Raw genomic sequence first — 24887 nt, 5'->3', positions numbered from 1 at the left:
GGCTATAGGCATTGAGATGCACTTGACTGAACTTGGATGTACACTTTATCACTACCGTCCTAAGCCACTCCTACAATTGCCTCATTATCTAAGAACCTAAACATGCATCTTCCCCCTTTCCAAAACCTGAAAAATGGCTGAGACTGGAATAGTGCCTGAGTACAGCATTAAGAATTGCAACTACCTTCTTGTCACTCCTTGCACAGGTAATCCTCAAGGGAAACAAGGGTTGTCAGGCATGTTATTTCTTAAAATCAAGCTGTTGTGTACCTGTATATGAGGAGGGTACAGGTGGACCTCAATATTCATGGGTGTTCCGTTCCCAGCTGCAGCCATGGATATGGAAACAGCGAATATTGAGGCATTGGGACTGTGTGATTGCGGGGGTTAGGTTCCCAGTCAGCTGAAAATGGCCCCAAATCAGCAGATTTTCAGGGGGAAATGTAGCAGGGAGCTCCTTATCCTGCCTTGCTGCTCCCCAAGTTGTGCTGTGTCCCAGAATGCCCCCAAATCGCCCCAAAAACGCTGATTTTCTCTCTCTTTCTACTTAAATAGAGTCATTTTGTGGCTCCAACAAACAAAATGGTGGTCGGAAATTGCCTCCGCGGTCATTTCCAGCCTCCCCCCGATCTGCCGATACACAAGGTCAATGCATTTTTCCCTCCCCCCCCACATATGCCAAGTTGTAGGGGTGTGCACGGAACCGCAGAGCTGCGGTCAGGTACTGTGGGGTGGGTTCCTTTAAGGGCGGGGGAAGGTTTACTTACCCCTCCCGCCGCTTTCCCCCCTCCAGCGCTCATATTTCTCGTAGTAATTGGGGCGGCAGGATACCTCCCTGCCACCCCTTCTCCCTCTTCAATTGCCGGAGCCTTTTGCATTACTACGAGAAATACGAGTGTTGGAGGGGGGAAAGCGGCGGGAGGAGTAAGTAAACCCTCCCCCGCCCTTAAAGGAACCCCCAACTTCCAAACCGAACCGGCCAGGTCCAGACCGGTCTGGACAGTCTGGAGGCCTTTAGAATGGCGTCTAGACCGGTCCGAACCCATCCCTACCGAGTTGTAGTGTTTTTTACCTGACAGTGGATACATGAATCCGTGGATACTGAATCCATGGATAACGAGGTTCTCCTGTATATGGGAGGATTGCTGGTCTTGTGATAGCAAACATGAATTGTCCCCTTTCCTAAGCAGTGTCTGCCATAGTTTGCATTTGAAAGGGAGACTACATGTGAGCACTGTAAGATATCCCCCTTTGGAGAGAATATGCAGAACATGCAGAAGACGCATGTTCCCTCCCTGGCATCTTCAAGACAGGGCTGAGAGAAACTCCTACCTGCAGCCTTGGAGATACTACTGCCCATCCGTGTAGACAATACTGAGCTAGATGAACCAATGGTCTGACTTGGTATAAGGCAGCTTCCTATGTCCCTAACCTTGGAAATAACAGATACTGAAGCCCTGTTCAGGTGTTTTAGAAAGTGGGAACACTATACTTGTGTCCCAAGTGAGCTTGGAAGCCCCACCTACAGCACAATGCATGCTGAAAGTCTGCCATCCACTCTTCACATTTACATCATTTGTCTGACGAAAGAATTGCAGTACTCAAAGAGATGCTCAACATCCCACGCCACAGGAGGATTTCCCCACAAGTACAGTGATTGACCCTTCAGACAAATTATCTAAGTGTGGAGATTGGAGGGGCTGGACTTCAGAGAGTGTTGGGGGCAGGACTTCCTCATGTTCTCTCAGGAGTACCGTACAGGAGTACAGCACAGCATCACCACTTTCTATAATGCCTGAGCACGGTGTGAGGATTGATGCTTTAAAAAGGCCAACAAGACTGCTGAATTTAAGACTGCAGCCAGCAGAACCACTCTCTAATAGTACTTGCCTGACTTTTTAGCTCTTCATAATAGCTGGAATAAACTCACCCTTTCAGTTTCTTAAGGTAGGTGTATGTATTTAGTATAGGGTATTTAGGGCTGATTCTCACAATCAGTTTAATGTTAGGCAGGAATCTGAGATTCCTGTGGCAGGTAAACTCTTTCGTGAAGCATGTTGTGAGAATTCAGGATTAATTGCTGGTCTCCAGTTGGCAACATACCAACTCAACATGAAGCCAGGATCCAGGATCCAGATCTGATGGCAGCTTGATTATCTCAGCTTCATGTCAGCTTTGTCGGGGCAAAATCCTGAGTTCTCCCAATACAATCCATGGGAGTGCATGAGCCACAGGAATCTAAGATTCCTGCCTAACATAAGATTGATCGTAAGAACCGGGCCTTAGTATTTTACACTTTTGTTCCAAATAGGGTTTTAAAACAGCAATAAAACAATATCTCCCCTCCCCACACACACACCCCTCCAGTTAACGTCATAAAAAGGCACCTTTTAAAGTGATGACTCTTCTCTTTAACAAGGAAACTTTTCACATGGGGCTTTTGAAGCCCTTTAACTCACATCTCCTCCGGAATGGAGGTGGGGGTGTTCACATACCGGCTAGATGTACCCTGAAGTCCCTGCAAGTTATCAGGATGTAGTTCACACACAATTCAGGTTTTTCACTGCGCATTAGAGTGTAACCCAATTTATATCCAGGGTAAAAAAAATCCCCTATTTGTGTCGGGTTTTGGGGGACAACTTCAAGTTTGCAATAAAGCCACCCCATAAACCCATGGTAAAACCTGCTGTGTGCAAAAGCTCCTGAGAAGGGCAGCTATGCCAGCAAGACATTTTTAAGGCTGTCTGTCCTTTTGGGACAGGGAACAATCTTGTTCTGTTTTCTATGTAAACCACTCGGAGAACTGTTTTTTAAAATTGAAAATCAGTATATAGATATTCTTAATACTAATATATTTTATATTTTTGTTCTAACGAAAGATTAAAAATGGAGAAGAAGCCCATTCTGCATTAAAACCGTGATTAAAAATCACACGTCAAAAGATCTTTAAAAGTCTGCTCAACTAAAAATGTCAGGGGTATCCAGACAATCTGAAGAAGATCTTCATACTTAATATTCCAGTATATAGGATTACTAGCTAGGATCGGGGAATCATATGCCCTCCTCTGCTGCATCTGCACTACAAATCTTCAATTTGAAATGTATAGTGCAGATTTAGGAGGGCATATACATGCATTTTCTTTCTTTCTTTTTAAATGGCATTGGCAGATCCTACAACTGTCCTTATTTATCAGGGACAGTCCCTCTTTTCTGGTACCTGTCCCTAGTAAAATGGTTGCTTCTATTTTGTCCCTATTCTTACATTTTGGGAATGCCTTGTTAAAATGTTGTTTGTGAGAGTCACACAGGAAAGTAAATGCACTTGCATGCGTAGTAAGGCACCAAGCCATGCACAGCCTGACATTTCACACAGTGCAGACATTGTGCTGTACATGTATTGAATTTGTTGATAACGTATTGTAGGATAATGATGCTTTTCTAGTATATATTTAACAAAAGAACAATTGCCTTCTTGGCATTAAAGTCAGCTGAGGACAGGCTGTCATGGAAGAAATGAATGCACCATACAGCAGGCAATGAATAGCCTTCAACAATGGACAGCATCCTGACCAGTGACTCCGTGAACAGAAGATATTCTGCTCACACAAGAGGCAATTTTCATTTTTTCATCCCTCCTTGTGCTCCTGAAAGTATGTCCCTGAAGGATGAGAGGACATCAAGAGCAGGTTTTTCTGAGGATCTAAAGGGTAGCAGAGGGAAGGGGGAGTCACTGCTCTCCTCTTGCATGAATGAAACTTTTCCCACTCATAAAACTAATTATCAGGATGCTGCACAAAGTCTAATAATGGAGGCAGGTGGCTTATGATGTGGTTGGTATTGCTGAAATGTTGGAGGGTATGCATTGGGGGCTTAGATTAATGCATTTGTGTTATATGTAATTAGCCACCACACTATGGGCTGATTCTCACTATTGTGGCAATGTCCGTTAGGAAGAATTCAGATATTCTCATGGCATGCATGCCCCCATGGAGCATGTCATGAGAACTGGAGAAAATGTCGAGAAACTTTGGTTGACAACATGCCAACCCAAAATGTCAAGCAGACTTCAGGTCTTGATTATAAATGTCAGCTTGATCTTGGGTTGGCACATTGCCAACCAGAGATCATCTACGTTTCCCCGATTGTCATGGCATACTCTGTGGTAGCATGTGTAGTGCCAGAATCTCTGATTCTCTTCAAACGAACATGTTTCCTGTAAGAACTGACTGTACATGGGCTAGGGCACTGTGTAAATGGTGACATTTCCCACATTTTCATGTGATGAAGAATTTTGCACCCAAAGAGAAATATTTTAATACTAGCTTAACCCATGAAGAGCATCTGTGCACTCATACTTGATTGCTCCCCTCACCCACTGCCACAGCCCCCCTCATCTCAGAGATGTCTCCACCCTCACCTGAGCCACACTCCTGCTTCTCCTCTATCCCATTGCTCCCATCCCCCTCACCCCTCTTGGTCACTCCTCCATCCCTTTTCTCCATCCCTCTCATCCCTCTTGGTCACAGCTGCTGCATTGCTGGCGCCTATTGGCCAAGCTGCAGCCCCCTATCCCCAAATACCTCCCCATCCTCACCTGAACCCCGCTCCTGCTCTCCCCCACAGGAGCAGCAGCAGCAGCGATTGGCCAGACCCATCCTTGCTGCCGCCATCACCATGGCTGCTTGTTCCCATCAGGTCGCTGACAGGCCTGGGCCCGTCCCTTGCCTGCCTCCCTCCACCAATGGCCTCAGTAGCCCCAAACAGCAGCAGTGGTTGACTGGGTCCTTTCTTGCTGCCAATAGGCACTGCCATGGTCGCTCATTCCCCTCCGGCCACTGACAGGTTCGGGCCCATGCCTCACCCTTTCTTCTTTCTCTCTTTCCCTCACTTCTTTTTCTCTCTTTCTCTCTCCTCCACTCGCTCTTCCCCTATGTCTTCCTCCCTTCCTCCCTTCTTCCCTCTCTCTCCTCCCCTCCTGAGTTAACAGATTTTGTTCATCTTGTTTCCTCATCTAATTTGCACAGTGGCAGCCTCCTTCTCCTGAAGGGGCTCTTTCCTTCCTCATGATCCCTCTCTTCGCAGACCCCTGCCCACTATCCATATATAGATAGATTCCTCTCCTCTACAATCAAGTACATCTTCCAACCAGTAACAGTTGCATTCCAGCTGTCCTTAACCATCACAGGCTCCTCCTCCCTATCTGCATATGGAATCCCTACTGCCCAATCAACATGGTGCCACAGGCTCCTCCTCCCTAACTGCATATGGAATCCCCACTGCCAAATCACCATGGTGCTTCTGCTCTCACAGGCTCCTCCTCCCTATCTGCTTATGGAATCTCCACTGCCCCATCAAGTGCTTCTGCTTGCGAACTCTCATGAGAGCTGCCACACATGGGATTAGCCATGGGTACACCTTAGAGAATTATATAGATAGATAGAAGATGTCCTGGAAAACTAAACTTCTTAAGAACTGTGTATCAGTATTGATCTCACCATATCAGAAGAGCATTCCAAAGAAATTGGAATGTGTTACCCCATCCACACTGATAATGTAGAGAGTTTATTCACAGTTTCCCACTGACATAATCATCTGGGACATGTGGTCCAGTTATATGCAGTCCTGGAGTTATGTGAAAGATTTGTTGTATTAACCAAAGGGATATATATTTGTAAACTGCCCAGAGATGCAAGTTTTGGTCGGTATAGAAATATTTTAAATATATATATAAATAAATGGTGGCATGTATACGTTTTATCCTCCTTGATAACAGACATCACATGTATTGGTGTAGAACAGGGACTTAGATACTTAAAAGATCAAGGCCCCAGGCCAACAACCCACCTTCTGATAATTCAGCTCAATCATACCCCCCAAGAATAATTATATACATCTCTGATAATACAACACCTAGGAAGGTGGAAGCAGCAGAGAGCTGTGGGAGGCTAAGATGCCATGCTTGGTACAGGTGTTTTCATAGCTGCACTTCCTTTTTGGAAGAAGTCGTGGAGGAGGGAGGTGACTGATTATATTCAGGGCTCTGATCAGTTCATTGGGATCCTGTACCCCATGGGCCAGCCACCTAATGGTGCAGTGTGGAAATGATTTGCCTAGAGAGCAAGAGGTTGCTGGTTCAAATCCCTGCTGGTATGTTTCCCAGACTATGAGAAACATCTATATTGGGCAGCAGCAATATAGGATGATGCTGAAAGGCATCATCTCATACTGTGTGAGAGAGGAAGTTCCGGTTAGATAAGATGGCGGGCGGCAGCATTTCTCTTCAGCTCCTTTTATTGTGTTAGTATCTTTCTTTGCTTTTATTTGTTTTTTATTTGTTTTAGTAGGCATTTGCCCTGAAAATCTCTTTTTCATAATAGAGCAGGTTAACAATGGAATAATTGGCTGAGGTCTGTGCTTTGGCTGTTGCAATCAGAAGACCGAGTATTTTTAAGATAAGACCTATTGGACCTATTGGACTTGGCAGTGCTTCCATAAGGAAAGCTGTAATGAAGAACAAACAATTTAAATCCAGAAATAAAAACTTTTGAGGCTTCCAAGGCCACAATAAGGTATCCAAGGTTTCCAAGTCTTGGCATAACGCTGACTGCTACGCAGACGAAGATAGACTCATTTTATACTGTGCGAGAGATGGCAATGGTAAACCCCTCCTACCAAAGACAGCCACAGAGCTCTGTGGTCGCCAGGTGTTGACACCGACTAGACAGCACACTTTACCTTTACCCCATGGCCCACCCCCACTGACATGCCTGGTGTACAGCTATACTTATTCACATTCTCCATGTGCCCTCAAGGACAACCATGCATGAGATCACATGAAAGTCTCATATGTGAAGTAATTCAATATCCCAGTGTCCAAAAAGAGTGTTTCTTGTGCTGTTTGTTGCAGTCCTATAACCAGAGCATGTTACAATACATTCTTGTCTCATTTTTCTCCTCAGAAAAGTGCTGAGAGGCCGCTTTGACTGGGTAAAATTCACTTTACCATGGCAAATGGCTTTTACAGTTGAAAAGAGATTAGGATCTGGGTCTCCTGTGCCCAAACATATTACTTGAAAGTGTCCATATCTTTATTACAACTGAAATCAAGACAAATGATTAAGTGTTTCTGACAGGGGGCCTTTTTACAAAGTACCCCCTAAGTACCTACATTATAGAGCTGGGTTTTTTAATGCTCAGTTCATGAATATGTGTAATGCTTTCTACTAACATGCTAAATATCATTACTAACTTGTTTTTTCAAAAGTGCCTGGAGATGGATTTACATTACATGTCAGCGCTAATGGCATCCTTGGAACACTTACATATTTTTCTTGGTGTAAATAATTGGAGGAATGTCAATTGTGTCAGTGATCTGTTTACCCAGTACACAACAACACTGCAGGGGAACCATAACAGTCTCATTACTAAACTATAAGTCAATGGAAGTGAGCGTGCATGTTGGGTTTGTGTGAAGCAGCTTGCATTTATATTTGTGAATTTTGGTTTCTGAATTTCCTCACCAACCTTGGTGAAGCAGACACTCAGCAGGGAAAGCTTCATGCCTCCCAGCCAAACGTTAGAGTTGGGAATTTTGACCCAGCAAGTGCAAGCTGACAATAAGATGGTGGAGGTGGGGTGGGGAAATTTTGATTTGACATTTTAGGTACTGCCCATATGTAGGGATGTGCGGAACCGGTCCGCGGTCTGACGGTTCGGTCCGGGGGTTCTTGATCGAACTGAACCACCACCCCCGGTTCCATCTGACCAGAACCAGACCACCGGGTCCGATCTGGCACATCCACAAACTTTTATTTTTTAAATTTTTAAATGAGCATCGCAGAGGTCATTTGCGCATGCACGGTGGCTACCAAAATGGCGGCTGCTCACTTGTATGGAAGCCCAAAAGGGCCCAAAAGGCTTTGCTTACCTGGCAGTGATGAGGAAGGCCAGCGGCGGGGAGGGAACCTGCACGGAACCCCACCCCGTGGCTACAGCAAGACCCCCTGAAGGGGCTACAGGTACTTGTTTTAAGTTCTTTTTTTTTTTTTTTAGTTTGTGGACCGGTCCTGGACCGGACCGGGGGGGAGTTTCGATGGGGGCCAGACCGAACTGGCCCAGTTCTGTTCGAGGCCGGTCCAGTTTGGTTTGAGGCCGGGCCAGGCGGTTTCATGCACACCCCTACCCGTATGTATTTTTTTAAAGTTAACCAAAGTGGTAAGCAACATATAAAATCAAATATTGTTTGTTACATTTCTATACCGCTATTCATAAACTCACGTGGTGGTTTACAGATAATTAAAACAATGAACAGCAAAAGCAAATTGAAGAGCTAAAACCGCTTTAAAAACTAAAACCATTAGAAGTGACCAAATACCTGGTTGAACAGGTATGTCTTTAAGGTCACCTTAAGTGGTGCAGCGGGGAAAATGCTTGACTAACCAGCAGAAGGTATCTCTTTACGTGCCAGGGCCTCAATCAGGGATACCCATAATGGAGTTTTGCACTCCAAACGTTCTTTATATTTTACCCATACTCCCATCAGTCTCTTTCTTACATAATAATTAAGAAAGTCTTTATGCACTTTATCATACCACAAATATGAGTGCCAGCCAAACCTTCTGTCAAATCCTTCCAGGTCAAGTATTCTTGAATTTCTTGATGTTATCCATTCCTTCAACCATGTCACACAAACAGTGTCAAAATACAACCTTAAATCTGGTAGCCAGGTTTCAGCATGGTAGGGCACCTTAGGAGGTCATCTGGAGGCGATTTGGGGCAAAAATGGGGACAAACCCCGCAATTTTCAGCCAATTTCCATCTGATTTTTTGCACCCAGTAAGCTAAGCCCTGGTTCCCATTGCTCTAATGCCCAGTTATTTGTGGGTTCAGTATCGCAGCTTCAGTATCACAGAAAAGCCCCATTATTCGCAGATTCAGTATTTGCGGATTCAGTATCACGGAATGTAACCCTCGCAAATAACGGGTTCCTGTAGTCACCTTTGAGCTCCTTTTTTGGGAGGAGGGCATTTAAAGAACCAAGTTAAATAAAAATGACAAGAGATCATGTTCTAGGGCAAATTGAAACATGCACACTCATTTTAAACTTGTTTTCTGACGTGTGTGTGTGTGTGTTTTGCCCCTGTGCAGGGATAAGGATTTCAGTAATAATTGTGAGCATTAATACACAGAGTTATGATGACTGATTACAGTTGTAAATATATTTTGTTCCAACACAGCAATAAAAGACAAAAAAACTTCTTTGTTTTCCATACCTGTTTAGCATGGAAAGAATGCAGTGTTATATGAGAACAGCCTACAACTTGTTCTCTGGATCCTTGCCCAACTTGGCTGCTTCTGTCTAGCAGGGAAATTGTTGGAGATGACCTAGCTAATATCATTAACTCATTGTTGAAGGAGGCAATGATTAGACCACTTCTTAAGAAGCCTTCCCTAGATCCCTCAGTGATGGATAGTTATAGACCACTTTCCAATTTCCCATGGTTCGGCAAGGTGATTGAGAGAGTGGTGGATAACCAGATCCAGGCAGTTTTGGTGGAAACTGATTATCTAGACCCATTTCAAACTGGCTTTAGAGCAGGCTATGGGGTTGCGTCTGCCTTGGTCAGCCTGATGGATGTCCTTTACCAGGGAATCGACAGAGGGAGTATGACTACGTTGGTTCTTTTGGGTCTCTTAGCAGCATTCGATACCATCAACCATGGCATTCTTCTGGATTGCCTGGGGGAATTGGGGATAGGAGACACTGCTTTGCAGTTGTTCCACTCCTATCTCTCAGGCAGATTCCAGATGGTGGAGCTTGGTGACAGTTCCTCTTCAAAACGGGAGCTATTATATGGATACTGGCCCTATCCACCCCCAGCACAGTACTTCCAGTGACTGTTGCTGGTGCCTATCTTATGTTTCTTTCGAGATTGTGAGCCCTCACCGCTGGGTGAGGTCATTAAGAGATTTGGTGCAGGGTGTTATCAGTATGCTGATTACACCCAAATCTATTTCTCCTTATCATCATCAGGAAATGGCATTCACTCCCTAAATGCCTGCCTATGGGAAGTAGTGGGCTGGATGAGGGATAACAGATTGATGCTGAATCCAAGCAAGATGGAGGTGCTCATTGTGCGGGATCGGAATTTGAGGGAAGAGCTAGATCTTCCTGTCCTGGATGGGGTTTCACTCCCTAGAAGGAACAGGTCTGCAGCTTGGGAGTGCTATTGTATCCAGGACTCGCCCTGGTATCTCAAATGGAGGCTATGGCCCGGTGCGCTTTCTGTCAACTTTGGTTGATTCGACAGCTGCGTCCATTCCTTGAAAAGAATGATTTCAAAACAGTGGTGGATCAGCTGGTAACCTCCAGACTCGACTATTGCAATGCGCTCTATGTGGGGCTGCCTTTGTAATAGTTCGGAAACTTCAGTTAGTTCAAAATGTGGCAGCCAGACTAGTCTATGGGGTCACCGGAGAAACCTGTTTTAAAACAGTTGCACTGGCTGCCGATATGTTTCCGGGCGAAATACAAAGTGCTGGTTATTACCTTTAAAGCTCTGAATGGCTACCTTAGAGAGCACCTTCTACGGTATGATCCCCAATGCTTGTTGAAGTCATCTGGAGAGGTCAGTCTCCAGTTACCACTGGTCAGTCTGGTGGCAACTTGGAACCTGGCCTTTTCTGTAGCTGCTCCTGGCTTTTGGAATGCTCTCCTGGCAGATATCCACAGTTTAGGCTTGCTGTTGGTCTTTAAGAGAGCCCTAAAAACGTACTTGTTTGGCCTGGCCTTCCAAGGTTTTTAAATTGTTTTTTCAAGTATTTTAATTTGTTTTAAATGGTTTTTAATTGTTTTTTAATTGTTTTTATATTGTTTTTAGCGCTGTGTCTTAAATGGTGTGTGTTTTTATGGTTTTTTTTAAATTTGTTGTACATCTCCCAGAGCCTTTGGATGGGGCGGTTTATAAATGTAAGAAATAAATAAACAATAAATAAATAAATAAATAAAATGTAACATTGCTTTATCAATTTCTGAAAATGATTCCTGAGTAGTGGTAGAACACAATAGCTTTTGTGTTTTATACTGGTGGTTTATTTACATATTTGTATTAAACAGACACTGTATTTCCTTTATTGTTCATTGGGTCTCTTTATTGTTGAGGGGTTTACCATTGCCTCCTCCCGTGCAGTATGAGATGATGCCTTTCAGCATATTCCTATATTGCTGAAAGAAAGAAAATAGAGCAAATTCAGACTTGTAGACTGTATGCAGTAGTGAGTCTTCTTGCCTCATGCTTGAATAATCCATTCACTTAGCCTTCTCTCCCACCGTTGTGTGTTAAAGCCAGAGTAGTGTTGATTACAGCAAGCAGCGGAGAAGGATAAGCAAACTGACAATTCATTAAGGCAAGCACCACTAACAGAGACTCACTCAACCCTACCATTTGCCAGAGTAAGATGCCCTACTAAATGTACCATTAAAAGGCAGGGGAATTGAATCATTCATATATATATATATATATATATATATATATACACACACACACACACACACACACACACACACACACACATATGGGGGGGAGAGAGTGTGTGTGTGTAGCCAGGGTGCTATTTGGATTTCCTGTTTCAGGTACCATCAGAATGTCTGCCACTGCTACATACAGAGATCATTTCCACCACTGCTACATACTGACACATTGCCACAGAGCTCTTAAAGTTACAGGCAGAATTTTGTAGTGTTTTATGCACCTGGCAAGACCAGAAGACAGAGATCATTCTGTGACATTTCTTCCCATCAGGGCTTAAACAGAAGATAGAGTTCAATTGTTCTTATCCTATGACTGAACTTAGGGTTGACATTTCCAGAACCTTCAGTGAGGTAGTTGGCTACCCATAATGTAGTTTAACAATAAATGAGGAAGCATTCCTCAGATCATATGTGCCACTCTTCTTAATCTGTCTGCCTCCCTGATGTAGCTACTGCAAGCAGTTCAAGGATGATGACCTTGTAGGTTTGCGGTAAAATTAGAAATAGGGTTAACGTGATAGATATGCAGTACTAGTCCAATGCTTGTTTATGTCTGAAGCAAAAAAAAAAAAAACCTTGCTCCCCCGCCATGCTTGCACCACCCCCTCACTAGAACAGCAGCTGCCTGAGCTCTTATTATTAAGCCAGTGGCAGCAGCAGCAGCAGGGCTCACCTCCCACACTTCCACCGGCTCTCCTTTCCATGCTTGGAGGGAAGGAGACCCAAAGAAAGGGAAGCCCGGAGAATATTGCTGCTGCCACAACCGCTGCTGCTTAATAGTGAGGCAGTGTGGGAAAGCCCAGGTGCCTTTTGGCAAGCGTGTGTTTGTTTGTTTATTTGAAACATTTAATATACCGCCCACTCCGAAGACTCTGGGCGGTGTACAAAAACATACAGAGCAAGACAGCATTAAAATTACATTCTAGATTAAAAACTAAAGTAACTAACAAAAAGAATGTGATATGTAATGTTATATGTAACCCCAGGGTTATAATGTTATATATAACCCCAGCATCTCAATCCGTAAGCAAATAGCTAATACAAGATTGATCTGAATGGCCATAACAATTTCTTAGATATGGATCAATAAGAGCAACCCAGAAGTCATCATAAAATGTACAATACCGGATAACCTCGATATCCATGGATTTGTTATCTGAGTATCCACGGGTGGGTAATACCTGAGCCCAGCATACATGGGGGACAGGGTGGGGAGACACACTGACCTTGCGTATCTGCAGGTTGGAGGTGGCTGGAAATGATTGCAGAGGTCATTTCCAGCTGCCATTTTCTGTTTTAGAGCCTTAAAATGGCAATGTCCTTGGCAAAGAATAGAGAGTGGCACCCAAGCTTGGAAGACGAGAGTAGGGTGGAGTTAGCAAGGGGGCAGGGTTACATTGGCTCTGGCCCAGAGCCAGCACCAACAATCGGGGGCGGGGGCGGGGAGGAGGCAGGGTCTCCTGCTTCCAAAAAGGGCCCTCAAAGACAATTGCCTCCGTTTGTTCCATGGGGCAACTGCCCCTATAGACATGCCATTGGAATCTGGAGTAATCATCAACTATTCACTTGAGCATGTGTTTGTTAGATTATGTTAAAAGCATGACCTTAATTTATTTCTACTGGAAACAATGTGGGGATGAAAGTTGAAATTGATATCATAAATGCAGAAGTGCAGGATTGCCTTTTGATTTTCAGTGTTTGTCAATTTATACATTGTACAGTCTCCTTAACCTGCTTGCAAGCCAGGCAGCGCTGGTCCCAACCTGTAATCCTGCACCTCAGAGGTGGAAGGTTTATTTTTAGCACCATCATTTCCAAGAGACAGAAGGAGACACCATTCCTGTTGATACAGCCACAGTCCAGCAACTCAACTACCGATTGAGAAAAGTATAAAACTTCCTCCTTTCCCCTGATTCCTGACTCTCTAAACAAATCTCTTTTCTAGTCTGTTACTACCAGATAACTAACTTATCTTTGCCTACAATTCTTCCTTTTTTAAAAAAAGAAAAAAAAACACACCCCACTAACAAACTCCTGTTAGGCATTGATCCATGATCATTTTTATTCTACCTCTGCCTTTTTCTCTGATTTTGGGTCTGTGGTTCTTTGCATGCTTCTGACAGTGCCTCAGAAACATCCATCAAGTCCAGGAACAGCCTGTATTCTGCAAATCTTCCCCTTGATAGCCAGTCCCAATACGATGCACCTACACACTCATTCCTGACACCCTAGCTCTATCCTAATCCCTCCTTCATTAGTAACTTCATGCAGTGTTCATCCTCCTAGGATTCAAAACATACTGTTAAAAAATGCTTGATTTAGTTTGGACCTCCTGGCTTCAAAGCAGTTTTCCAGAGAAAGTTTTAATAGTTTACACCACCTCCTCATGTTTCCCTAGCAGCTGCTAGTAACTCTCCGTCGCGTCATTATTCAACCCAGCTGAGCAACAGGAAGGCTTTCACTTTTTAATATGGTACCATCTCACCTCACCTCTTTCCAAGATGTCAATATTCTAACCTAAATGTGGTTACTTAGACCGTACATCCTCTTTGTGTTTCCTTAAAGAAGCCAAGAGATGTAAGGAATTTTTTTTCCACTATGCAGGAAATGAAAATCATTAGGGACAAGACCCAAGTACAACAGTTTCCAGCCGCAAGACACAACGCAGACACCGAGAAGGAGCAACTCATTTTTTAAAAAAATATAGTTCTAGGTTTCCATTGATACCTCTAGCCAAGAGACATGTCAGGATGATGAGTTATTTGTCAAGCAACCATGCTAAATGTAATGGCAGTGGGATAATGGAAAGAGTCGTGGCAATGGCTTAGATGCTGCAGAGCAAGCGACACACCCAGAGGGATGCTCACTGCTTGCACAGCACTTATCAGCCCATCGCTACTCCTGGCACAGGTGAGGGGGGATCCAGAACCTTCTTTGTTTCTGCTAGGAGTGGAGAGAGGCTGGTGAGTGCTGTGCAAGCAGCAAGCATGTATCTTCTGCTAGGCCACCTTTCTGTATTTGGGGAGGATAAGCATAATGTGCCATCAAACAGCACAGGAAATCAATTAAATATCTTTCATATGAGTTACTAATGCAGAGGAATACAAATACGACAAATATTTATGCAGACAAGTTAATCGTTTCAATCATAAAGGGCAGGATGAAACCTTCACAGTTTTTTAGTCTTGGCTGTGTAAGTGTCATAGCAGGAGAAACAATACCGATTAATAAGTCTACTAACCTTCCTTTCAAGTCACTTAAGGAAGGTCATTATGACAAAAGCCAATGTAGTATAATGGTCAGAGAGTGTTTAAGCTAGATTGGAGAGAGATCTGGCTTCATATCCCTCATTGGTTATGAAGCCTAACCTACCTCACAGGGTTGTTGTGAAGATAAAATTGGGATTAGAACCATATATACCACACTCAGTTCCTGGACTGAAGGGAAGGATAAAAATATGGTTAAGAACAAGGAATGGCCAATCACTTGAAAGGGGATTTAAGAAACTCATTGATAATAGGTCAATTGACTAGTAGCTGTGGAAACTCATTTGAACTTCTATGTTCAGAAGCAATATAGTTCTGGAAACCATTTATTTGTTTGTTTGTTTGCTTGCTTGCTTGTATACCACCCTAAACTTCCATCTCTGGGTGATTTACAATAGCATAAAAGAAATTAAAATAGAAATAAAAACCTTTAAAACAATTTAAAATCACGTATAGTAAAAAAGCTTGAGTGAAGTGTGACCCCTTCCAGAACTGGCAGATCAAAATTGACTCCTGAGTTGCCACCCTGCACAATAAGTACCTCCATCCTATCTAGATTCAGTCTCAGTTTGTTATCCTTCATTCAGCCCATCACTGCCCCCAGGCAGGTATTTAGGGAGGTCATGCCTTCTCCTGATGATGTTGACATGGAGAAATAGATTTGAGTGTCAGCAACATACTGATAACACTCTGCACCAAATCTCCTGATGATCACTTCCGACGGTTTCATGTCGATGTTAAAAAGCATTGGAGACAGTATGGAGCCTTGAGGGACACTATATTAAAAAGATCACATTTTGAAGAACATCAGTCTCCAAGCTCCACCATCTGGTATTTGCCTGAGAGGTAGGAGTGGAACCACTGCAAAGCACTGCCTCCCACTCCCAACCCTCTCAGACACTCCAGAAGGATTCACTGCCCCCATTAGATATAATGTAGTTAAGACATCTGAGCAAGCAAGCAAGGCCCATATTTTCAAAGATCCCATCTTCAGTAAATAAGTAGTAAGTAAATTTATTATGCTCCTTAGACCAGGCCATCTTCAGTGGTAACATAGGCTCAAGCCATGACGGACCTTAGCAACATTGTGCTTCTTGTGTGCATATCTGCCAACTATTTGCCTGCTGAGGGAAAAATGAATTGGGTTAAATTATGAAGCAGGCCAACACTTAAAACCACCAAAAGAGTACATTGGACGTCTGGTGGAGTTGTTTGATTTGGAGCTGCTGTTAGGCCAAACCCAATTAAAGAACCAGCCCAACCTGTTTCGAAGCTCAACTTATAAATGACTAGCTGTCTACAGGAGGGGGGAGACTATTTAGATCCCCCCAAAGGAAGCACATTTCAACAGTGTGCATTTTTGCAATCATCTCTTATATGAGAAGAAGAATCAAATCGTCTTTGCCCCACTGAAATACAATGTGAATTAAGCCGATAGTAGGAAATAATTAAAAATGCCGACTTTTATTCTTTCAAAAATCGTAGAGCAGTGCACCTCTCAGTATGGTTTTGTACAGTATAACAATTGTCTGTTGGCTGATATAGGCAGTATGGATGGATTTACATCACTAGTGACTGACACACACCATATGGCTGCATTCACATCACTAGTTCATACAAACTGTATTCAGTTCTTTTTCCCTTACCCTAAACACAGGGAGAGAGGGAGTGGGAGCACACCAGCTACCCCTGGTGTCCCTTATGCAAACGTGTGTCCTCTGCCTCAACGTGTTTGCTGGCTACACCCCTGTGTTTTTGCATTTTGGGTCTGGAGGTATGACTAGGCAGTGTGCTGCAATTCTTGTCCTCCCCATGTTCACTGAACATGGGGAAATAATAGTGGATTGTGGCTGTATAGTAATCATCACATATTTCTGTATGTTCCCTTTTCTGTATGAATGGTGAAAAGTTTCTTTTTCTTATACTGTATTTACCTGAATCCAAGACTAGGGTTTTTTCCAGGTTCTTTGGTGACAGAAATTGGGGGTCTTCTTAGATACAGAGTGCTGTTCCTTTTGGGTAAATATGGGTATAACCTGTATTAAAGCTCTATTTTTTAAGTAGGCCATCTTAAATTCAGAGTGGTCTTCTATTCAGGTAAATACTGTCGTTCTCCTTTAACAGGCTTTTCAGACAGTCTACCACAGTATTGTTGTCAGGGGCGGATTAAGCTTTTTTCCACCCATAGGCAAAAAGGCTTTTGCCGCCCTTTTACCTTAAACAAAAAAGGTTTGCCTTTTTATATAAGGTAAAAGAGGGGGACTTCCTCCTCTCCCACTTCATCCTTTCTGCAGCCATGGCTTCCCACAGAGAGGGGTGGCAAAATCTGAGGAGGGGCAAAATTTGCTGCTCCTCAAATTTTGCCGCCGTAGGCAAATGCCCACTCTGCCTCTCCATTAATCCACCCTTGATTGTTGTGGTCATCATCATCGTCCTGTGAAACCCCACTATAGGAATCCACTTGAAGTAAGTGCCATTTAATACGAAAAGGTTGGGGGAATACAAGAAAAGAACTTTAACAGAGCAGTGGTGAAATAACAAATGTCATGAGAAGCTGGGAATATTGTCATATAGTTGTGGCACACAATTATTTTGTATTTTTAAATATCACAGTGGGATAGCTGATACACTAGACCAGTGTTTCTCAACCACCGGTCCCTGGACCGCTGCCGGTCCCCGAAGGGTTGAGTGCCGGTCCCTGACTGGGAGTCAACCCCCCCCCAACTGAAATCAAGGCACTCACTTCCTCAGTTTTGCACATGGCACGGAAGAGGAAGAGTATCACGGAGGCATGGGACCCTTCTTGTGCCTTGCCTCCACGTGCTGCTGAGATCTTCCTACAGCTATCTTATTCCCTATCTTTACAGCTTCAAACTGTATGCGGTGCGGGGGCATGGAGGAAAAAGTATGGCAGTGGGCGCCACTTGAAGGGCTGCTGGTTCTTGCATGCTCATTGTTTGCAGCCAAAGGTTGGTTGATTGAAACCAAGCTGCCTGTTGTGGTCGAGGCGCCTTGAGAGGGAACGCTGTTTCCCTCTTGCATCAGTGGGGCTTGCTTGTATGTTGTTTTCATTGGCCCCATGTAGCTTTTGAATTTTTCTAATGGCCCAACATCCCCTCTCCATTGAGTAATCACAAGCACCTCCACTCCAGACATACTGGAGACAAATTTGTTCACCCAGGCTTTTAGATTCAGGGGTTCTCAACCTTGGGTACCCAGACGTTGGTGGACTTCTACTCCCATAATCCCCAGCCATAATGGCCAAATGCCATTGTTGTTGGGGGTTATGGGAGTTTAACTGAGGGACCCAAGGTTAAGAACCCCTAATATTCCATGTTTGCAAAAGATTCCAAATTTAATTATTTTAATGCTTATATTATTTTCATTCTAAACTGCCCAGAGATGCAAGTTTTGGGCAGTACAGAAGTCTGATAGATAGACAGATAGATAGATAGATAGATAGACAGACAGACAGACAGACTTGAAACCCCTTTACTAACTGCTGGTCCGGGAAACTGCGCATGAAGAATGTAGCGGTCCTTGAAACTCTGCACGAAGAATTTAGCGGTCCTTGACTCCAAAAAGTTTGAGAAACACTGCACTAGACAAGGCCTGAAGATTTAGGTACTAATGCTGGTTAGTGTATCTCAGAAAAGCAGTAGCTGAACTACTGTTCAGCACATGCATTATATGCAAAAGGTCCCAGGTAGGGGTGTGCATGGAACCAGTTTTGCCAGTCCAGTTCTGGGTCTGGCCAAACTGGGTCTGGTCCAGTGATTCAACTGGGCCAAACCTGTTTGGGGGATATACTTGTAAAGGGGACTTTGGTATTCCCCTTTACAAGTACAGGGGGTAGGGAACTCTTCCAGGGATAAGCAATGGCCGGGTTCGGGTGGTGAGAGAGAGGGAATAAAGTCCTTACCCGGCTGCCGGTGCTACCACTCACCCTTAGCTTGGCCCCAAGTGCATTCTTCCCCTCCATTATTGAATTGCTGGCTTGGCAGCAGCTCAATAGCAGAGGGGAGGAGCATGCTTGGTGCCGCAGGAAGGGTAAGCAGTGGCACCAGTGGCCAGGTCAGGCCCATATCCCTCTCTCACCGCCCCTGCCCGGCTGCCCCCTTATCATGCTGAACTGATTCACCAGAACTGGGTCTAGTTCAGTTTGATCATGGACCAAACCACCCCCGGTTCAGTCCATGATTGAACACCTGAACTGGCCCCGGTTCAAGGCGAACTGGTTTGGCACAAACCATTCGTGCACATTCCTAGTTCCAGGTTCAATCCTTGGCATCTTCAATTAAAGGAGCATGGGTAGAAAGACCTGGAGATTGTTCCTTTACTTGGGACTTTGGAAAGCCACTGCCAGTCACAGTAGTCACTACTGGGCTAGGCTGGCTAATTATCTGTCTCAGTATTAAGCTGCTTCAGATGTCTGCATACAGAGAGATTATGCATATAATTGTCATAGTAGCATATGAAAGTGCCTCTGAGCACATGTTGCAAATATACAGGGATATTTTTAAGGGAACACAATAACAAAGAGGAGAAGATGATAAGGAAAAGAACAAAATCTTCTTTCGGGGCTGTAATGCCCCAATAGATACGCTCCTCACGAATGTTTGATAAATGACCTTTCTGCTGTTAACAGAATCAAAGGGATAGATCAGTTTCCAGAGTGAATGAAGCAGAGTGAATCACATGATCTCTGGTGAGCTTTGGAATGTTTAGCAAATGAAGTCATCCAGACAGCATTAAACAGAGTTATGTCTCTGTTGCCCAGTCGTGTTTATGGAAAAATGAGTTTGGGGGATTGGTTTTTGCTTAAGCACATAGTGTTCTTTGCTACCTAGTCACACACGGATGGCTTCAATAAAGTAGTCCTTGTCCCAGCCTGCAAATGTTCCTGAGGAGTTCACAGAAGTGGTATCCTGTGGGACAAGACTCTCTGCCCCATGATTTCCCAGAGGCTTGGCAGTTGCTTCAATATATGACTCTGTGTGCACCACTAAAAAAGAAAGAAAGAAAGAAAGCGAACAGCAGATCAGAGCTCTTTCGGTTCCATGCATCTTATCCAAATGAGGAAACCAAAGTGCACACAATGTATATATTGGCTGATAGTTTTTAAAAAATGCAAGAAATGCAATTTCTTAGAAATGATTCTGTGTTGTGGCATAAATATTCCTATTAATATTAGTCTAGAATTTATAAAGGCATTGTACAGCAGCTGCAAGATTTTTTCATTTACTGCAGCCTATGAAAAGTACCACAAATCAAGAATTTAGAAGTGCAAGAATTACTTTTTAATACCCATTTCCATCCATACCCATTCCTTACCCATTTAATACCCATTTCCATCCACACCCATTCCATACTCATCAGTCATTTCCTAGTCCTTTTTAAAATCCTTGTTAGGAGGTCCAATTAACTTAAAGCAATATCTATGATGATTACAGACTACATTTTTAAAGAGCCAAGATAATTTCAAGACTAGCTAGTATTGTGTCCCCAGTAAGTTTTGCTTGTCAAAAGGCACTATGAGGAAATATTAAAGACCTAAAAACCATAACTATGACATCAAATATGTGATGCCACATATTTATAAAGACTTGCACTCTCTCAGACCTATCTTGGAGATGCTGCCAGGGAGGGAATTGGAACCTTCTGCTCTTCCCAGAGCAGCTCCATCCCCTGAGGGAAATATTTTACAGTGCTCACACATCAAGTCTCCCATTCATATGCAACCAGGGCAGACCCTGCTTAGTTAAGGGGACAAGTCATGCTTGCTACCACAAGACCAGCTCTCCTGATAGTTTGGTATCATCTGCCAATTTGGCCACCTCACTGCTTACCCCAATTCATAGATCATTTATGAATAAACTAAAAAGCACCAGTCCCAGTACAGATCACTTGGGGAACTCACGGCCATTTAGAGAACTGTCCATTGATTCCGACCCTCTGTTTCCTGTCTGCCAACCAGTGACCAATCCACACATGAGCCCGTCCCCTTCTCCCACGATTGCTAAGCAATGGTGGCAATAAGGGATGGCTGAGGAACTGTGCTAGGCACTAAGGTGGTCATAATGCCTTTGGCTCAGTCAGTCCTTCCTCAGCCCTTCTCTTTCTTGTATCATGAGGACCAGACACTTGGCCCCTAAAAGGGAAAGGGGTGATTCCTCAGACGCCCAATCCTGCACCAAGTTCCAGAGTCCATGTCTGTGAGGCATCCCACAGGTGAGCACACCTGGCCCTGCAGGAGGGTTCTCGTTCCCCATCAGAACCTCTTTTCTTGGGTGGCCACTTGTTTGGGTGCGAGGGGGCCTTCCGAACAGAGTTTGCTCCATTTGCTTCCAGGTATGACAACATGGCCAAGCTCTTTGCTGTGGTGAAGACAATGCAAGCGTTGGAGAAAGCTTACATCAAGGACTGTGTCACCCCCAATGGGCGAGTGGCTGTCCTCCCCCAGTCCAGGCTTTGCTCCCTCAAAATGCCTGGGGAAAGGAGGGGGTGGTGGAGGAAACCAGCCACACAGAGCCGGGTGCTGGTGTTGGGGCAGCGTTCTGTTGGATCAGAGGACTGGATAGTTGGGAGGGACGCAGGAGAGGGCTGTTGCCTTCCTCCCCTGCCTGGGGGCCTTCCTGAGGCCTCTGAAGGGCGGATCTTGCCTTTGAGGGCCGGGTTCCTCTGCGTTGCCTGCTTCTGACACCCCGATCTCAGCTGTTGGGGCACTTGCAGCCTCGTAAGAATACCCAGCAGCCAGCAGGGCCCCTGGGGAGAGGTGTGGAGATGGGCCCTGCGAGGGGAAGAGGCCGGCACCTTCTGAGGCGGGGTTGGGCCTGGTGGTGTTTCCACCCCGCCCTCCAGGCCCCTCTCACCTGGCGCCTGGCTCCTCAGGTACACGGCGGCCTGCTCCCGTCTCCTTGTCCAGAACAAAGCTGCATTCAAACAGGTGCAGGGCTTGGAGATCAACTCCATTGACGACTTCTGCCGCAAGTTTCGGGTGAGCAGTGCTGAGGACATGGAGGGCAGTTTACTTGGAGAGTGTGGGGGCCCAGTCAGTGTGGTCTTCAGTCCCAGTGGGGGTGATGAGCCACCCAAGTTCTCATCTCTGGCTGGGTGCAAGTGGCTGAGGACCTCTGTGCTGTGGGACGGGGAGGGGGCTCTTTCCTCCATCCTGGAATGCGGATGAAGTGGGAGGGGGCCTGTGGGGGTTAGAACATGGCTCACCCGGGGAATGTGCTCAGGAGGTCCCCATAAAAAGGTGCCATTCATCTATTTGTGTTTGAGTGCCAGTTCATTGCCCCCTAGCTGGATTGCCCGCTGGCCATGGAGAGAATCAAGGAAGACCGGCCCATCACCATCAAGAATGACAAGGGCAACCTGAACCGCTGCATTGCAGACATTGTGTCGGTAGGGTTGGGGGCGCAGAGGAGGGGTGGTCTGCCCTGGGCCCCCTCGCCTGCCCCTCCCCAGTACGCATCTGTTTTGCCTTGTCTGAACGGAGGGGTCTCTTCTCCCTTCCAGCTCTTTATCACAGTGATGGACAAACTGCGCTTGGAAATCCGGGCGAGGGATGAGGTGAGTGGCCGAGTCTCTTTGCTGCGGCATGCACTGTTGGGGGGAGCCTGAGTGCAGCCAGGCCTGTGATGCCATACTGGAATGCAGGCTTAGGAGCTCCATTGTCAGCGAGGCAAGGCTGGATGGGAATTGAGAAACCGTTACCGAAGACGCTGCAGTCAGAAGACCACATGAGGAGCCTGAGAGCCCAGCCGTGTGACTCCTCGCGGCAGGGGCCAGGGCACAGCAGCTGCGGGGACTGGGGGCATCTCAGGCCTGGAACAGCACAGACTAGCGCCCGCTGTAGAGTCCTGCGGATAACTAGGACTGCAGCCAACTGGGGTAAAGGCTCTCTGAGATGGATCAGTGGATGATGCGTCGCCCCCACCGCTCAAGCCCCAGTACAATGATGCAAATGATTGTGCTGGGTTTGATGGGCAGCAGGGGTTTCCCCACAGCTCATTCCTTGCAAGGAAAAGCAGTATTGTGTAAGAGGGGGAATGAGCTCAAAACCAAATTTGAAACGATACAGGTTTGCATGAATGTAATTAAACCAGGCGGTGTGTGTGTTTTAAAGGCATTGCTGAAGCTTAGATGGGATGTGACTTTTGTCCACTAGTCTGCTGAGACATCAGATATTGCACCTGAAGGGATGTGGGAGGAGCATCAGGTGACAATGGGTGCTGCTGTTTTCTCCTCCTCAGATCCAGCCTGACCTCCAGGAGCTGATGGAGACCATGAACCACATTAGCCACTTACCCCCCAACTTTGAGGGGCAACAGAAAGTGACCCAGTGATGAGTGTGTCATCCAAGGGCAGAGCTTTGGCTGGTCCCTGAGGCCACCAACCGGCCTCTCCCTGCTCCCCACAAGCCTTTGCTCATCCTGCTGAACACACAAGCAGGGTTTAGTCTGCCCCAAGGCCTGATGCTGCCCCCTAAGCGGCTTCTCCCCTGCCCCCTTGGTCTCTCTGGCCACTGGTCCTGATGGTTCTCGTCCTCTCCCCGCCCCTCAGGCTGCAGACAAAGACATAATACAAATAATTGCTGTCCCCTTTAAGAGAGAGGGGTGACCCATAGGAATGAAGTGCTCTGTTATCTTGAATTGATTGCTGAGCAAAAAACATGTATCAATTAGTGTTTTAATCACAGTTTCCAGCTTTTTGAGATAGGAAATGTAAACATTGTGAGTTTGGATACAGGCATTCATCCAGCTACATAAAAGCTGGGTGTCTCAAATTCTTTGGCATGATTTTGCAACCCTCCTGCCCACCTAAGGAGTACATATTGGGTAAAGTAACATACCTAGTATTTGCATGTCAAGACCTGTGGACTTCCAACCTGTTCATATTGTACCTAGAACAACAGATATGTTTTTTCTTTAGATGTCACAGCTTTACAAACATTAATGTGTACAGGGGTGTAGAGAATTTTGCGGAGGCCGAGGGACGAAATCTGACCAGCAGCTCCCCTGCCTCCTGGGTGTTCTTTAGCACATGCAAAGCACGATGCAAGGGGCACGGGGCCAGTACAGAGAATGCGGCTCTCACAGCCCCAGCATACTTTCATTTCCCTTGTCAGCGGTTGGTGGAATCGCTGAAAGGGAGCTCCTTTCCTTGGAAAGGAGTGCCCTTTCAATGTTTCCAACAACTGCTGATGGGAAATGAAGAAATGAAACTGTGCTGGCACTGTGGCAGCCCCATTCTCTGCACTGTCCCCTCCCCCTTACATCTGATGTCAGATGCAGGGGAGGGGCCACTGCCCAGGGGGAGAGGAGAGCCCATCCCTCCCCTCCCATGAGATGCTGGCTGGAGGGGAGAGGGGTGTGCCTCACACTCCCAGCCAGCGAGTGCTTTGGCCGAGGGTGAGCCTTTGGGGCCCCCAGACCCTTGGGGCCTGGAGACAATTGTCCCCCCTTGCTAAATGGTCACTAACCCCTGAATGTGTACATTAACCTACTATATCAGTTGTAATACTGTCCTGTGGTATTGGCAGTAACATTATTGCCAAAGCACACATTTTTGTTAGCGGGCTCATTCCACCAGCAGTCACAGCTAAGTTCCATTGAAATCAATGGGACTTAGAACTGGATGCTAAATTTATTTATTTATCCTATCTATCTATCTATCTATCTATCTATCTATCTATCTATCTATCTGTAGGCAGTGTACAATATAAAAATAAAATAAAATAAACATTTACTTGAAGTCCCATTTAAGAACATGGTTTTAAGCATTTTAATGTGCACTTTATTTCCATTGATTTCAATGGAACTTAGCTGCAACCAACTTGTTGGACTGTGCCCAATATATTTAATGAGAACAGAGTCATCAGAACTATCCATATTTGTTAGTTAGTCTCTGTCATATGACAGTGAAACCTCTATAGGCATTAGGGATGTGCATGAACCTGTTCGGAGGCCCTTTTACTGGCCTCCAAACAGGTTTGAAAGACCAGCAGTTCAACCGATTTGAAGGCGGGGGGATACCTTTAAGGACTGGGGAGGGTGCTCTTACACCCCCCACCCCCGCCATGTTTC

The 24887-nt window shown here is 45.3% G+C and overlaps 2 protein-coding genes across 2 annotated transcripts in view; both read left to right on the top strand.

Annotated features, from left to right (window-relative positions):
- Positions 1–4039: 4039 nt before the first annotated feature.
- Positions 4040–23206, top strand: LOC128331357 (vacuolar protein sorting-associated protein 28 homolog). Its single transcript, XM_053264700.1, has 6 exons — positions 4040–4215; positions 21148–21237; positions 21688–21793; positions 22102–22203; positions 22318–22371; positions 23055–23206. The coding sequence occupies exons 1-6, from the start codon at positions 4040–4042 to the stop codon at positions 23145–23147; spliced, it is 621 nt and encodes a 206-aa protein (XP_053120675.1). The 3' UTR covers positions 23148–23206.
- TGFBR2 (transforming growth factor beta receptor 2) overlaps positions 22351–24887 on the top strand; it is a 122728-nt gene continuing 120191 nt past the window's right edge. The window contains exon 1 of the mRNA XM_053263170.1: positions 22351–22371. The gene's annotated coding sequence lies outside the window, so the exon portion shown is untranslated. The remainder of the gene's footprint in view (positions 22372–24887) is intronic.

This window comes from Hemicordylus capensis, chromosome 6, assembly GCF_027244095.1.
Source record: "Hemicordylus capensis ecotype Gifberg chromosome 6, rHemCap1.1.pri, whole genome shotgun sequence".
Lineage (NCBI taxonomy): Eukaryota > Metazoa > Chordata > Lepidosauria > Squamata > Cordylidae > Hemicordylus > Hemicordylus capensis.
This window is presented reverse-complemented; position numbering and strand designations above follow the sequence as displayed.